The 18,002-nt window shown below is 37.5% G+C and overlaps 1 protein-coding gene across 1 annotated transcript in view; it reads left to right on the top strand.

The window, feature by feature from the left end:
• The window catches only part of TRDN (triadin), a 125,771-nt gene that overhangs the window by 73,872 nt on the left and 33,897 nt on the right, over window positions 1-18,002 (top strand). Inside the window, exons 5-6 of the mRNA XM_004382753.1 lie at window positions 11,450-11,521; window positions 13,874-13,933. Of these exons, the coding sequence (XP_004382810.1) occupies window positions 11,450-11,521; window positions 13,874-13,933 (132 nt within the window). The remainder of the gene's footprint in view (window positions 1-11,449; window positions 11,522-13,873; window positions 13,934-18,002) is intronic.

Raw genomic sequence — 18,002 nt, forward strand, 5'->3', positions numbered from 1 at the left:
TTCATCATACTTAAGTGATACACACAGAAAATGAAGGAATTTTCCAGGATTAAGAAGTAAAATGCTGTCCAATATTTATTATTATGCCAAAAACTGTCTAGTGCAAATTTATCTGCACTAAAAATCAGAATTGTAGATAGCAAACTTTCAAATCATAAAAGTTTTGGATTAACCTTAAATTTCACCAACATATGAATCTATTTTACAGTGCCATGCTTTTTATATATTTCATGTACTTCCTTTTGGTGCAGATCTCAAGTCACTGCTGGTATTGTAATGTCTGAGTTTGTTCCAGATTGGTCAGCCAATCCTTATACAATCAGGGCATTGAAGCATACTCAATTCAATCCTATTTATATTTGTACTTAGGGAGCTAATGTCTTCTAACTGTTCCCTTTCCTTTTTTTTGAGGGGGGCGGTTCTTAATTCCTTTGGTCAAGCAAATTGGATGCAGCTATTTGGTACGGATTGATGAAGCTAACCATGAGTAAACTGGCTCTGTGTTTGTACGAGGTGGAGGTTAAGCAATAATTCAACTGGTTCCAAGAGTCTGGGGTCTCTGCTGTATTCTCTCGCAGGCTGTACTATTAATTTAATAGAGGTGCTGCTGGAGTGGATGTAGTGATGCAGATGGCACCATTTGCATTTTGGACCTGGCTCTATTAGTATCCTGCTGTCAAAGGCTTTGAGCAGTGAGCTGTAGAGTTGGTTTATTAAACTAGTGAATCTTGCATAATTACAACAGTGAATTTGGCTGAAGTTTAAAATAAATTTCTCAAAGGCTAAGCTAGAGTTCAGCAACCTGAATATATTTCCTGAATATGTACGATATATTTTGGGAAAGTGAATATTTCTCAAGAAAGAGAAAATGAAGTTTCAGCTTTTCAGTACTTAACTGGACATCAGAGATAGGTACCCCCCAGCCCACAATTTTCCTGTTTAAACATAAACAAAATATTTCATTTTACTGCTTATTTTCCCATCTGTAATACAGGTGGAATTAAAAAGAAAAAAATTGTGTTGAGTTATTTTTGACTTATAGTGGCCCTATAGGACAGAGTGAAACTGCCCCATAGGGTTTCCAAGGAGCAGCTGGTGATTTGAATTACCTACCTTTTGGTTAGCAACCGAGCTCTTAACCACTGTGCTGCCAGTGCTCTTTATTTCCAAGTAGTTCAGGGAAAATTAATGTGGTTTTCTATATAACATTTATATATGCTTTCTGTATGCCGTATTACAAACCATTTGTGGTTATATACCATGGATAGTTAGGAATTTGAATTGTTATCAAATCACTTTGAATTCATAAGAAAAGGGATAATGTATTCAAGGGATTAGTAATCTGTATTGTTTATACACAAGCCAGCAAATATCTGAGTCTCAATAAGTTTATTACTCTGTAGTAAGTGACATTTGGGGGGATATAAGCAATTTTGGTAATGATGGAAACTAGATCACATGCTATGGTGTCTATTTTTTTTTCCTTTAAGGAACTCATATGGTATTTTCAAGGGTCTTTGTTTAAGGAGTTTGGAAGTCATTGTGGGAGCCCGGAAGATGCTTCTAGATGACTTACTCAGCAACTTAAATACAGAAAGCCAAAAAATATAATAAAATCCCAGAAAACATACATTTCTCAAAATATTCCATGTAAATATGCTAATTAATTTATTTTTAAAGTGTCAAATCATTAATCTGTTTCCATTCTGACTGCTTATCATAGAAAATTTGATGTTGTTGTTGTTAGGTGCCATCCAGTTGGTTCCAACTCATAGCGACCCTATGTACAACAGAATGAAACACTGTCTGTTCCTGCGCCATCCTCACAAATTTCTATGTTTGAGCCCATTGTTGCAGCTACTGTGTCAATTCATCTCTTTGAGGGTCTTCCTCCTTTTCACTGACCCTCTGTTTTACCAAGCATGATATCCTTCTCTAGGGACTGGTCCCTTCTGATAACATATCCAAAGCACGTAAGATGAAGTCTAGCCATCCTCTCTTCTATGTAGCATTCTGGCTGTATTTTTTCCAAGACAGATTTGTTCATTCTTCTGGCAGTCCATGGTATAGTCAATATTCTTAGCCAGCATTGTAATTCAAAGGCATCAATTTTTCTTTGGTCTTCCTTATTCATTGTCCAGCTTTTGAATGCATACAAGCCGATTGATCCATGGCTTGAATCAGGCGCACCTTAGTCCTCAAAGTGACGTCTTTTGCTTTTTAACACTTTAAAGAGGTCTTTTGCAGCAGATTCGTCCAACGCGATACGATCTTTGGTTTCTTGACTACTCCTTTCATGGGCATTGATTGTGGATACAAGCAAAATGAAATCCTTGACAAGTTCAATATTTTCTCCACACCTCATGATGTTGCTTATTGGTCCATTTGTGAGGATTTTTATTTTCCTTATATTGAAGTCTAATCCATATTGAAGGCTGTAGTCTTTGATCTTCATCAGTAAGTACTTCAAGTCCTCTTTGCTTTCAGCAAGCACGAATGTGTCATCTGCATAAGGCAGGTTGTTGAAGTCTTCCTCCAGTCCTGATGCCCCGTTCTTCTTCATATAGTCCAGCTTCTCAGATTATTTGCTCAGCATACAGATTGAATAAGTATAGTGAAAGGATACAACTCTGACGCTCACGTTTCCTGACTTTAAACCACGCAATAGCCCCTTGTTCTGTTCAAACGACTGCCTCTTGATCTATGTACAGGTTCCTCATGAGCACAATTAAGTGCTCTGGAATTCCTGTTGTTTGCAATGTTATCCATAATTTGTTATGATACACGCAGTTGAATGTCATACTCCCTAGTCACTATAATTCTAGTCTACTGTCACTTTTCTTCTCCCACTGCTCCTCCATAATCTTCTCTTGGTTAGATTATGAGAGTAGCTATTTAACTGATTTCCCTGCTTTGTCTCCTCAAATCCATACTAATCATGCCACTCACCTGTTTAAATCCATCTGTTTACTTCCCAATCCCTAAGAAACAAAAGCCACATTTCCTAGTCTGGCATATAATGCTCTCCTCATATGATCTCTGATACCCCTACAAATTTCCTGCTTCATGCACTTTACCACATACCTTCCCTAACGTCCACTCCACTCCTGACCCTATCAACACCCTTTATGCTGTATGCAGACTGAACTATTGGGTAGTCCCTGAGCGAGGGCTACCACTTTCTCATAACTCTGTGCTTTTACAGGCACTGATCTCTCTGGTCAGCAGGCCCTTCCTGTGCAGTCATGTGGTTGTTGATGTGGTTGTAGTTGTTAGCTGCCCCCATGCACAGTGGAATGAAATGCTGCCCAGTCCTGTGCCATCCCCACGATCTGTTGCTGATCAGACTATTGTGATCCTTGAGGTTTTTGGAAGTAAATTGCCAGGCCTTCCTTCCTAGTCCATCTTAGTCTGAAAGCTCTGCTGAAACCCAATCAGTATCATAGCAACTTGCAAACCACCACTGACAGATGAGTGGTGGCTGTGCATGAGGTGCCTTGCCTTTGAGACTTCTCTGGAAGGTGCAACTTCTACCACTGAACCACCAATGCCCCCAATCACTTGGTGGACTCCTGTTTATTCTTTGATTTTCAGGAGGAATGCCAGTACCTTTAAGAAACTTCCTCTGCTGCCTCTCTCTGGGGTCATTTAAGCACTTTTTACACATTACTGCTGCACCCTGGCCTTCACCCTTTAAAGCATTTTGAGGACATATTTTAACTGTGGATATATTGATCTAACTCACTGAGGACAGGGGCAGTGTCTGAGTTCCTGCTTGTTCTAATATAGCTCTGCCACTGCATTAACTGTCTGTGTGACTGTGTTTTCTTACCCATGAACAAAGAGATTCAGCTTGATGGTCTCTAATGTTCCTCCCAGCTCTACATTTGTGCTTTTATTAATTATATTAAATTCAAAATAATTCTAACATCTAGCAAAGTATCCAGCACAGAAAACACATTCAATAAATGTTTAAATACTAATTAAATTAATAAATGAAGCATTCATTTTCTCTATTTTGTTAATCTCTATCTGACTCCTCTAGACAAAGTTTACCTTTGATATTTCTGAGTCTATATATTTATGAGGATATAATGATTCAGCTTCAGTTGCACGAGTGCAATGTCAAATTTATTTGGTCAGAGGCAATTGAAGAATTTGATAGTGACAGCCATATTAAAACAAAAACAATCTGTAAAATAATAATAAACAATAAAATTTATTACATTATAAAAGTAATGCAAACTTATTTTGGGCAATTTAGAAAACGCAAAAAAATAAAATAAGATAGCCACAATCCAATTATCCAGACAAAACTACTAATTTAAAAAAATAATTTTTTCTGTTTATTTCTCTCTATGTCATTGTTTGTTTACTGTATATTACTTGGCCTTTTGTGGAATTGCAAATTTAATTGTTGAGCTTCAGATAACATTTAAGCTTCTATTTCTGAGTCATAGCGATCCTGTAAGACAGAGTATAACTTCCCCAGAGGGTTTCCAAGGCTGTAAATCTTTATGGAGGCCGACTGCCACATCTTTCTCCCACTGAGAGGCTGATGGGTTTGAACCGTTGACCTTTCAGTTAGCAGCTGAGCACTTAATCACTTGCACCATCGGGGCTCCATATTTAATTACTAAACAGTTCAATTTACTGGTAGAAAAGACAAGAGCATGGTGGTAAACACACAAGTAGATGAAAGAACTTTGGTCAAGAAAGCTCCTAGATGAAAAGAGGGCCATTTCAGCTCACTAATGCCCAGGATATCCATCTTTATGCATTCCATTTCACTTCGGACGACTTCCAATTTTCCTAGATTCATACTTCGAACATTCCAGTTTCCGATTATTACTGGATGTTTGCAGCTTTTTCTTCTCATTTTGAGTCATGCCACATCAGCAAATGAAGGTCCCAAAAGCTTTACTTCATCCACGTCATTAAGGTTGATTCTACTTTGAGGAGGCAGCTCTTCCCCAGTTGTCTTTTGAGTGCCTTCCAACCTGAGGGGCTCATCTTCTGGCACAATATCAGGCGATGTTCTGGTGCTATTCATAAGGTTTTCACTGGCCAATTTTTTCAGATATAGACTGCCAGATCCTTTTTCCTAGTCTGTCTTAGTCTGGATGTTCCACTGAAACCTGTCCACTAAGGGTGACCCAGTATCACAGCAACACTCAAGCCACCACAGTACTACCAACCAACAGACTCATGGTGGAAATGCCATACTGGGTGCTAATAATTCAATGAGTGAATAATACCCAGTCTAATGAGAGGTGTAAAAAAGTAAATACACAGTTATCCCATATGTGATGAGTATTTATGGAATACCCTCGAGGAGATGCCCTGGAGGAGACATGCTATTCGAAGGAGATGACTGGCTGCCTCCGTGGCTGAGTAGGTCTGACTGTAGTTGGCTGCTAGGGTCTTAGAAAATGGGTAGTGTGGGGCTTAATTGTGGACTCTGGAACCTAGAATGGAAGGCATGAGAGCTAGGTCAGAGGTCAGTTCTCAAGGAACTGGGTGGGAACGTGGTTAAAGGAGCACAAAAAAACTCCATTGCTGTCAAGTTGATTCTGAATCATAGTGACCCTATAAGACAGAGTAGAACTGCCCCATAGGGTTTCCAAGGCTGTAATTTTTGGGGAAGCAGACTGCCACATCTTTCTCCCACAGTGGTTGGTAGGTTCGAACCGCCAATGTTTCAGTTAGCAGCCTAGTGCTTTAAACCCTGTGCCATCCAAGGCTTCTTAAATGAATTCAGGGGTACCCCAGTTAGTATCACATGCACAGTCAGAGGACAGTTTTTAAAAAAGGTGAAAGAGCCCTGGTTCTTCAGTGGTTAAACACTCAGCTGCTAACCAAAAGGTCCACAGTTTGAACCCACCAGCTGCTCTGTGGGGGAAAGATGTGGCAGTCTGCTTCCTTAAAGATTACAACCTTGGAAACCCTATGGGACATCTACTTTGTCCTAAAGGGTCGCTATGAGTTAGAATCGGCTCGGCGACAATGGGTTTGTTTTTTTATAATTTATAAACTTTTATTTTTTCCCTCTCTCAGTTGTACTTGATTGATCCTTAAAGGGAAACATATATTTACTTTTCCTCTCTGGTAGCTGTGAAAGATAAACCTGGAAAATGAGAACGGAAGGTTCTGTACACAGCTATGTGCCACCTCCTTCATAGTGATTATTCACTTGTGAGGAAGAGATTGCAATTCTTCCTATGACTACTAACCCCGGGTGAAGGGGAAATTACCCATACAATTAAATCAGATTTGAGAATAAAACTAATATTTTGGAATTAAAATATCTATTTTTCAATTTAAGGAATATGTGTCGGATGAGATTTGCTATAGGGTAATTGGAAAATCTTTACTGTAACATACAAATAATTGTAATTTTATTATGAAAAAGAAGTGTGAAGTTTATTTATTTAAGGTTAGATTCTAGATAACATGCATGGAGAACCCAAATCAGCACACTTTGGCTCATAAGAACTAGCATATAGCCTGAACCAGAACTGTGACTGACAAGACAGCATAGTTTTGGAGAAAGACTATTAGTTTAGTGATAGAGATAATTGTTTTCTTTCCCAATTAATATCACATGCACTGATGCAGAGTCATGATCAAAGACACTCAGGTTACTTGATCACTTACGTTCCTACCAATTCTTAAGCTGTGTGCTTCTATTAAACTAGAAATTCTTCCCTTAGAAAGAATGAATAACAAAATCTTTGAGAAGTTTCTGTATTCATGAATGTGTTTCTACTGAGTTCATCATTATCTTTTAAAGTATATAGATCATCTTGCTTAGCACAGAACTGCAACTCTGAAAATTAATTACAAACAAGAAAGAAAGACACACAGATACATAGTCACCGACCAAGAGTAATATGGTTGGCATTTTCATTTTGTGTTGTTGCTGTTAGGGGCCATTGAGTCAGTTCCGACTCATAGGGACCCCATGCACCACAGAACGAAACACTGCCTGATCCTGAATCATGCTCACAATTGTTGTTATGCTTGAGCCCATTGTTACAGCCACTGTGTCAGTCCATCTCATTGAGGGTCTTCCTCTTTTTTCCTGACCCTGTACCTTACCAAGAATGATGTCCTTCTCCAGGGACTGATCCTTCCTGACAACGTGTCCAAAGTATGTAAGACATAGTCTCTCCATCCTTGCTTCTAAGGAGCATTCTGGTTGTACTTCTTACAAGACAGATTTGTTCATTCTTTTGGCAGTCCATGGTATTTTCAATTTAGTGGTGGCTAAAATAGACTTTTTTTAAGGATTTGAAATGAATGTGTTTTATGCTCTTTCATAAAAAGTGATACAAAACATGAATGTATATAAGTTTTATGGATTCATTTGAAATGTTCACATATTTATCATTTATAAACTACTCCATTGCTAATACTACCACCCCCCCACACACAAAGCAAGAGAAAGCTGAAACGTTGATCAGTCAGTTAAAAGAAAACTCAGTAAAATCTATTACAGGTAGACATGATCCCTACAGTCTTTTCTAATACAAAGCTGTAATGATTTTTACTTGCTTATTCCTCTGCCTGCAATATTTCCCATGCACATAATGTATGTTTTCTCAGAATAATTTCTTTCACTTCAGATGCTCAAGATTACTCCTGTCCACTAGCTCTGAATTCAGGTTTAGTTCCAGAGTTTTGGTTAATTCAGTTTGTTAACCACAAATTGAAGACTATAATAGTCTATACAAATCACTACTTCAAGAAATTGACACTGGAACTTTTGATTTTCTGACTTAGAGGAGAGAGATCCGCGAAGAACTCTTAACAACCTGGCCCACAGTGCCAATAGCTTAGCCCCAGGGAGTGCTTTGCTGCACAAGACCCACAGGGTCAGGCGCACTGTGAGCTCTGAGACACTTCAGTAAAGGACAAGCAGCCCGGCTGGCAGGCTGCCAGGGCCAAGCACGCTGTGAAAGCACAGAACACAGCTTGAGGAGTGGTGGAGAGGGACCATATGTGGAGGGCGAAAGACGCGCTTCAGAGTTGAGTTGAGCTGAATGTTCTGGTCAAGGAAAGGTCAGAGTCTGGGCAAGTGCAGAAACAGCAGGACCATGCCAACTCAGATGGCAAACATCAGGTCTATTCCAACTGGTGGATTCCATTTGCTTTTAATTATCAGCGTACCAAAGGGACTTTTGTTTCTTGTAAATAAGGATGACAAACAAATTAAGCTCTAGCAGGTGCAAAAAGCTTATTTTATCCTGAGCTAAAACTGTCCTGGCTAAGATGCAACTTGTCAAACTGGGATGGTATGACAGGGAAGGTTTTTTTTTTTTTTGTCTTCTTCCACATGAAAACTTCTGGTTGTGTTTCTAAGCAAAGAGATACACAAGCAGATGCAGTTGTAGCAGATTATTTTTGTTTCAGAGTGATTATTAAAGTAGTAACTGTGCATTTATTTTCATGAAAGTATTTTCAAAACTTGGTATTTGAGTTCAGTCTTTGCCAAAGTTTGAAGTTTTCATCCAAGAAGCTTTCATGGCTGTCTGCCATTTTGAACAGCTTCCTAGAGCACATGGGTCCAGCTGCTTCCCTAAGCAGTATTATGGTGCCATTTCTGAGCGGGATAATGAAATTCCAGGATACAGCACTGTGTCTGTAAATCAAAACTTAGACTGGGAGGAATCAGATTGTCCCCAGAGTAACAGGAACAAGGCATTTATATGCTAATTTGAACCTGAATTCAGCCCTGTTGCTCCTGGAGGTTTTGTATTTCTCCCAATTACGCCTGTGCACACTTCAATCTGAAAATCCTTTAGCTGAATGGACAACCAGCTGCCTGAGGTGAGTGAGGTCCAGTCCTTCATTGAGGCAGAGACACAGATTAAGTGATCTCCCGGGGTCTTTCCAATCTGGGTTCCTAAAGCACAGTTTATCTCACACAAACTTGGTTCCCCCTTGAGAAACTTTAAAAGAGGCTTTGTTTGTGCCAAAGTTTTCCTTTGGGTTTTAGTTTAACTAATAATGATCCAGTGGAACCCCAATAAACTGTCTTTTGTTGTGTGTAAATGCTGACATCTTCCCCTTACTTTGAGAGATATTTATATTGAAATATTAGCTCAGAAACACCTAAAAGAAACATTGGATGTGAAAGGAAAAAATGATGTCTGGATTGTCTAAAGTGGTTCCCCCCATCCCCTGTTTCTCACTTAAAAAAAACAAAACAAAAAAAAAACCCATTGCCGTTGAGCTGATTTTGACTCATAGCGACCCTATAGGATAGAGTACAACTGCCCCATAGGGTTTCCAAGGAGTGCCTGGTGGATTCAAACTGCCGACTTTTTGGTCAGCAGTTTCTTACTAGGTTTTAATTTAAGAAACTTTAATAAATTATAAAAAATTTCAAACGATTGTTAGCAAGCGCTGCATATTACATCTATATCAAACCATCAATATATAGACTTTCACTAGAAAATCAATTTCCATAGAAAGGGCTAGTTTCACAGCTAATTGAAGTCTGAATTCAGCCCCCTTGCTCCTTTGATTTTGTATTAATTCTCCCATTTATGCCTGTGCACACATCAATATTGAAAATCATTTAGTGGAATGGACAACCAGATCTTTGTTGTCATTGTTTCATAGCTTTTTTAATAATAGTTTAAAACTTTATTTATTCAGTAGTATTTATTTAGAACTCTCTATGTGACAGGCACCATACAATGAGCTAGGGATACAAAAATAAAATAATATGATGCAGTCCCTAAAGAGATTTTATTTGCTTGTGAGACAGACATATGAACAACTGCAGAATTATGATTTAAGTGCTAAAGTAGAATTATGTACATGGTACAGTGTATAGAACACGTGGAGATGAAGGAAAATTTTACAGTGGAGAATACATTTGAACCAGGACTAACAGGGTGAAGGAACGGAGGAAACGTGGGTGTGGGAATTCCAGGTGGGAGGCTTAAACATGCAGAGAGGCAGAGGCATAAGGAAGACACGTGGTATGTGTGTGTGGAGCTACAAACATTTTGTTATTAAAGGAATGTAATGTTCTGCGGGAAACCACCTGGTAGATAAGATTGAGTTTGTAAGAAAATGTCAGATTACTAGAGCAATGGGATATTCTTATATTTTATAAAGCAACTACGATGTGACAGACACCATACTAAGCAGTAAAAAAGACACTAAAAGTTGTGAATAGGTGAATAGCATAATCAGATTTTCATGTTAGGAAGATTAATCTGAGGGAAGAAAATCTAAATCTAAAGGTTCAGGGGTCTTGTCAGATGTTATTCTAATAGTCTCAGTAAGAAATGAATGGTGAGGACATCAGTACTTCCTGGATGCCAGATGGACATCATGCTTCAATTTTTTTGAATAGTCTCTCCTTTCTCTTTCTTATCCCCTTACTAGGGTGCTTTCTTCTCATCATTCACAAGCTTTAATGACGCTTTTAACACGAGACCTTTCCCAATACACAGACAAGATTAGGCTCCATTTTACACAGTGGCATGCCACCCTGAATATTTTTTAAAGCAATTATACTAACTGCAATTACCTACCTTTGTAGATATATGATTAGCATCTATCATCCATTAGGTTGTTGACATCATGATGACAGGGGTGTAGCCTGTCTTGCCTAGCAGTTTTATAGTCCATAGCAGGTACTCTTTCTATATTTTTGTGTCAACTCCAATGTAGTATTGGAGAAAAAGGCTGGGTAAGAGGAATGTTAATAAGGTAGAGTTGAAAGCACTTGGTGAATAAATAGAAAATACAAGAGAGAGAAGAATCTGAGTAAGACCCATGTTTCTGGCTTGGGCAACTGGAGGTGCCATTAATTGGAATTATGAAGAAAGTATGAGGTAAGATTATGACTTAAACTTGAAACCTATTGTATTAATTGGAGAATACCTCAAACTAAATTTTATTACCTTTGAATAGATTTGGTGTGATCCTTGTCTCATCCTAGTGTGTTTTCATAAACTTTTAGAGTGGAGTATTTCTTTAGAGGGCTAACACATACTAATTAATTGGATTGTTTTTGCTCCAGGTTTAAAAGCTTCTCTATATATTTTTGTCTATATTCGTGGTGTTCATTCAATATTGAAGCTAGATTTTTTTTGCATATGGCATGACATATATCTATTTTTTTTTTCTCTAGAAGTGTTTGAGGGTTTGGAAAAACTAAGGGGTAGTCTTATCTTTGTAATCAGACCTGATTTTGGTACTAGTCTATGATTAAATCTGAAATAAAAATAGAAATAGAAAGAAATAGCTCTGTAATGATTTTGAAGTTAAAACCTCTATGTAAACCTCTGTGTAAAGCCTCTTGGCAATTAAAGGTAGATTTCAGAAAGCTGTAGCTAAGGTTTTGACATCAAAGACTGTCATGCAATCATCTTATCATTTATTCTCTTTATTTAAATGAAAAGTATTACCCATTTCTTTACAGTTACACACAGAGAAAAAGAAAAGGCCAAAGGAAAAGAAAAAGAAAAGGGAAAAGAAAAACCTGAAAAGAAAGGTATGGAATTATTCTTACTGATGTTTTTACACATTGATTCCTTCCCTTTTACTTCCCCTTCTTTACGTTCAGATTTTAGATGACCATTGTCTTAGTTTCTTAGTGCCGCTGTCACATAAGTAGTACAAGTGGGTGACTTTAAAGAACCGAAATGTATTTTCTCACAGTTTAGGAGACTAGAAGTCTGAATTTAGGGCACTGGCTATAGCGGAAGACACTCTCTATCAGCTCTTGGGAAAGATCCTCGTCTCAATTTCTATAGCCGTTGGAGTTCCTAGGTTCCTTGGTGATCTTCACATGGCATCTATCTCTCCCCATCCTGCCCCCTGCCCAATTTGTGCTTGCTTGTCTGTGTCTCTGTTGTTCCTTATAACTCAGAAGTGATTATATGTTATTAGGACACATCCTACCCTGATCTGGACTTACAAACATAACAAAGAAAACCCTATTCTCAGACGGGATTACATCCACAGGTATAGGGTTTAGGATTCCAACTCATGATTTAAGGGGACACGGTTTAATTCATAACAACCATATACTTCTTTTTATTGAAATTATGCCATGATTATTTCCTTAGACTATTGTTTAGATTATTTAACATTCTTGAGGCTAGATACGTTGATATTTTCTTTTACTATTTCTAGTTTGAATTTTTATCTGTAGATTAGTAGTCACCAATATTTTCCAAATTAGTTTCATGTTTTACTTTTATTTTATCAAAAGTCTATTTCCATGTATGATGCCCACTTGAAGAAAGACCAAATTATCCTGGCAGTTGTAGAGTTATTGATAAAGAGGGTGTTTCAGCTGATTTATGAGTCCACACTCTACATAGCCTGCTAAGTTTTCTTGTTTTGTGAAACATTTCAATTAGGTAGAATTTTTTAACATTTAGGGAATCAGAAGGGTTGAAACATGCTTCAGTCTTCCTTACTATATGTTTCCATTTGAGAATTTGAATTAAAAAGTTTTTTTAAATTAATATTTAGTTGGTAATAGTTTCAATGCATTTCGATACAGCCATCTTCTTTCTCTACTCTAGAAACAAGTGTTCATTTCCCATTTGTTATTGAGTTATGCAGAATTATTAGCATCAGATTTGGTGTGCTCTATCTAAATAAAATAATCCGATATTGCTTATGATTTTTTTCAAACTTCACAGTGGCTAAATATTTTTTTTTTTAAAAAATAGAGAATTTGTTGCCCTTAAATTACAAATGTTGCAGGTGATTTGCCCAAATTGAAAAGCAGAAATAAAATGCTACACTGTAGGTGTGCTTTTTTCTACTGTATGCCAATTAAAGGACCTTTTTGTATGAAATTTCACTCCAGTACTAACATAAAGATTGGCAGTTGAAACCCATCCAGCAGCTCTGAGGAAGAAAGACCTAATGATCTGCTTCCATAAAAATTACAGTCAAGAGAACCCTATGGAGCAGTTTTATTCTGTAACCCATGGGGTCACCATGAGTTAAAATCCATGCAACAGCCATGGATTTGTTTGTTTGCTTCTGTATAAGATAATCTATTGTACTACAGCCCCATGACCTTGTGTAAATTGTGTCCTGGATGGCCAAGCATAGTACTTCTACTAACAACATCCAAGCTATTACTGATGACCCCAAATGGGAGAACAAGATGGTAGAGATGGCTTTGGGGAAGGCTGAGACATGGAGATGCTGGAACCCTGGAGAAGGCGACATCTTTCTCAATAGCTCTATTAAAACCCATTGCCAAGTAGTCAAGTCATGGTGACCCTATGTGTTACAGGTTTTTTTTTACTGCTCCATAGAGTTTTTTTTGGCTGTAATCTTAACAAAAGCAGGTCACCAGGCCTTTTATTCGTGGTGCCACTGGGTAGTTGAGTATAAATTTTTTGTGCTAACCCAGTACCCCAATAGCTCTACAACTGCCAGGATCATTTGATTTTCAATCAGACATGCGCTGTGATTAGATGAATCCCTAGTCCTGATTTAAATATTTCCTTTTATTAGTTCTAAAGAGGGTGCTTCTTTCTGACATAATGGTATATCTTTTGGACAAATTCTTATAAAATTCCTGTTTCTCTGTTTGTCTTTCCTAAAAGCTTTATCTATTTGAAATAATGACCTAAAAAAGAAGGAGGATAGATATGGTTTCAAAATTCTTTGTAAGTCTTAATGTCAAGTCTTTTAAACTGTGTTCCATACAGTTTTACTACATTGATTGCTCTATATTCCTAAATTGGGCTTATTAACGTCATACACTTTCAAGATAATCTATGATGTTGATGGCTATAAAAATTAGCTGAAGACAAAACTTGATCTTGAATTCTAGTAAAATTGGGTACTAATGTAAATTTTTCTGTTTAAGCAACTCACAAGGAAAAAATTGAGAAAAAAGAAAAACCAGAAGCAAAGACAGTGGCAAAAGGTAACTTTTCCTTTGATCATTTCCATTACTAAATTCTTTTTATTTTAAAAGATTACATTTTAGGTGACAGGTAGCCAGATGATTGTAAGCATTTAGAATTTTACATAAAAATTTAATTTGATTTATACTTAAAATTTAATACCTAAAAGAATAGGTAAGTTGAATATTTGAAATAACAGAGTGTCACAAAATGTGAGAGAAAAATGAAGAGCTTCATTAAATAATGTATGAAGAATGTTGTCCCCCATACCTTCACCCTTTAGTGTAACCCTTGTGATTATATTACATTACATGGCAAATAGGATTTTGCAGGGGTATTTAAGGTTGCTAATCAGTTGATCTAAAATAGGGAGATTATCCTGGATATCCAAGTGGGCTCATTATAATCACATGAGCCCTTAGAAGCAGACAGATGCAGCATAAGAGGAAATTAGAGAGATTTGAAGCGTGAGAAGAACTTGCACCTTGTTGCTGGCTTGAAAATTGAGGGGATCGCATGGAAGCATGAGAAGTAAACGAATTCTGCCAACATGCTGAATAAGTTTGGAAGCCAATTCTTCCCCAGTTCTTCTAGTAAGGAACTCTGGATATTGCTTTAGTTTCATGGTATTTTCCTCATATCTGCATCATTGTTGAGTTCTTAACCACTTTGGGCTTTAATATAAACCAAAGTGATCTGTTTCAAAGACGAAAATCACTGACTAATGTCTAAAATAGTCAGAGAAGAATTTATTATTTTTATATTTAAAGTCAGTGATAACAACAGTTTGTTTTATATGTGGTCCTGTCTCCAAAAAAACCATTTTTACTCATTTATAAATTATAATAGCATTAAAAGTAGATCTCAATTTCACACATATTTAATTCCATAGTATGAAGAGAAAGTTGAATCAATTGCTATTTACAGGAGTTGTTAAATGTCATTTAGGGTAACCTAATGTAACAATTTCACAAAAAATGCATAAACAAACAAAAAAAGTTGGTAAATTCCTTAAATATTATTATATAGGTTTTTCAAGTTTTGACATATATTACTTATTTCTAAACACGTATTTACGTGTATAATCTGTATATCATTTTATTGGCATGTGATCTGAATATAGTGAAATATTTACTGGTCTTTTGCCTTGATTAAAATTGCTAATTCAGCAGACATTTATTCTGTGTGTGTGTGTGTATGTCTGTGTGTGTGTGTGTGTGTTTTCCCTGAAGAAGGCACTGAGCTAGACACTGATCATACATAAATGAATAATGTAGCTCCTATTCGAGGATTCCTGGTGGCGCAGTGGTTAAAGCATTCCTAGGCTAACCGAAAGGTTGGTGGTTCAAACCCACCAGCCTCTCTGTGGGAGAAAGATGTGGCAGTCTGCTTCAGTAAAGATCTACAGCCTTGGAAACCCTATGGAGCAGTTCTACTCTGCCCTATAGGGTTGCTATGAGTCGGAATCGACTCGATGGCAATGGGTTTGGTTTTTTGGGTTTTATCCTCAAGTCTGGTAACCAAAAAACCAAACCCATTGCCATCGAGTCGATTCCGACTCATAGCAACCCTATAGGGCAGAGTAGAACTGCCCCATAGGGTTTCCAAGGAGGAGCTGGTGGATTCGAACTGCTGACTTTTTGGTTAGCAGGCACAGTTCTTAACCACTACACTACCAGGATTTCCTCCATCTGGTAGGGAAAGCAAATATGTGAAGACCCATCTATGATACAAACTATGTTGTTAGTTGCCTTTGAGTTAGCTCTCACTCATGGTAACCTTATGTATAACAGAACTAAACGTTACCCAGTCCTGCACCATATTCATGATCTTTGGTATGTTTAAATCCATTTTGTTGCTATTGTATAGTGCCTTCCAACCTAGGGGGCTCTTTTTCCAGCACTATGTAGGCCAATGCTTTGTTATAATCCATAGCTTTTAAAGTAGATCGCAAGACCTTTCTTCCTAGTCTGTCTTAATCTGGAAGCTCCGCTGAAATCTGACCACCATGGGTGACCCTGCTGCTATTTGAAATACTGGTGACAAGTTTCCAGAATCATAGCAACATGTAAGCCACCACAGTAGGACAAATTAACAGTCAACATTGTGGATACAAGATATAAGGCAGAATAAAATGTGGGCTTTAATAAAGGTTCAAGCAAATGGAAGCTCAGAAGAAAGAATGAGTAATTTCAATGGCATAGCCATTTGCTGCATGTGAATTGAAGGTGAAGGAATTTATGTACATGGAAAATACAGAGAATGAAGGCTGCTATTGTTTGACATGTAGAAAATGTATGAGATAGTCAAAAAACAGGAAGTAGTCTAGTAGAGGAAGAAACTTTTGGAATGACATTATGAGAGTAGAGATAGGACAGGGCCAGATATGGGAGGGTTTTAAATGTTATGCTAAATTTCTCTTGCTGATATTTAGAGCTTCAGTGACTAACTCTGAGCCCAGACCATGACAGGCTGTCTAGAGGAGTTTGTTTGCAGAACATACAAGAGTTGTATGAGTCTAAGGTGCTGCTGGCATTTACAGTAGAACTTCGTACCCAGACAACTAATAAACATTTTGGACTGGGGTTAAGGAAAGATGACAATTTAGAGTCATCTACAGAGAGCAGATGGTTTGGATCACAGAAATGGATAAGTTTGTTGTAGGAAAGAGCAGAAACCAGCAAAAGAGATTGAGAAATAGTTTAGAGGAGGTAGAAGAAAATCCCTCCTGAATGATTATAGTCACAGAAGCCATTAAGATGGTGGAAGTTTACGGGAGTAAATTGGTGATTTTTGTATGAGAGTTTTATGGTCAAATAACTTTGGAAAACAATGTATAGCATATCCCCTTTCTCGAAGAATCTCAATACATTTTAGCTTTGAAAAAGTTCATAGTAAAGAAACTGATTTAGCTTAGTGTTCTCAAATTTATTTGATCACAGGGATAGCTCCCTCTCCCCAATGCAGTATCAACATCTCCCAGGAACGTTTCTGAGGAATAGTGCTTTGGAAGGTATTGGTCTAGTCAACTAAATGCAGTACCACAGAAGATTTTGATTTTGTGAGCTAACCTATGCTAAGCACTATCATTCTCATTCTTCTCTCCGTGGTGCTTCACAATAATATTATTTTGACATAGTCTCAAATCATTGTTCAGTGTATCAAAGTCAAGAAACTTGATTATATTATTTTCATCAAATACTTCAACATGGATTACAAAAAAAGAAAAACCTTGCACCTTACACACGGCGTTGGTGAATGACATGGGAGATTCCAACATTGCAGTAGACTTACCAAGGCATTTAGTGGTTATATATTCTAGTTCATAGCCCCTTTTTGTTTGCTAGGATATATTCAAGGGTTTTAAAAGCCATTAGAATTATCTCTGACTTAAGGCAAGCAGGAGCCAACATCTCAGTTTCTTCTCTTTGTTTCAGCCAAGTCATTAGAGACTGAATGTCTCTCAGTTACCTCTAATGGGTTTATTGTTTTATTCCTGTTAGTCACTACCAGTGCAGGTAATTTTACATTCGCATTCCTAAGAGTTATCTTAAAAAATAGTTTGTTGGCATTCAGTTTCTTGAATGACTCTTGAGATTTTTTTTAGATCCTTTTAAAAGGAGACTATTTTGGACTCTTTGGTATGAACATTGCCTTTCACTGAACATACGTGTATGTACATCCCCTGCAGATTACAAACATCTGCTTACCAACATGTTAAGTCTCTGACTACCTAAAACATAGTGTTTTCATATACAAATTAAGAAAGTGCCCCAGCTTGCAAGTGAGCTATATTTTTTAGGAGTCTGACATAGCATTCATAAGCTCTATAAAATTCAGATAGTAGTCCATAAGTACTTACGTCGAGGACACTATTTTTTTCTATTGTTTTTGTTCTTTCCTCTTACTGGAATTGTTCTTAATGACCACCCCATTAACCCACTGCCATCAAGTTGATTCCAACTCACAGTGACCCTATAGGACAGGGTGGAACTGCCCCAAAGGGTTTCCAAGGAGCACCTGTTGGATTTGAACTGCCAACGTTTTGGTTAGCAGCCATAGCTCTTAACCACTACGCCACCAGGGTTT

The sequence above is a fragment of the Trichechus manatus genome, unplaced genomic scaffold, assembly GCF_000243295.1.
Source record: "Trichechus manatus latirostris isolate Lorelei unplaced genomic scaffold, TriManLat1.0 scaffold00098, whole genome shotgun sequence".
In the NCBI taxonomy this organism is placed as follows: domain Eukaryota; kingdom Metazoa; phylum Chordata; class Mammalia; order Sirenia; family Trichechidae; genus Trichechus; species Trichechus manatus.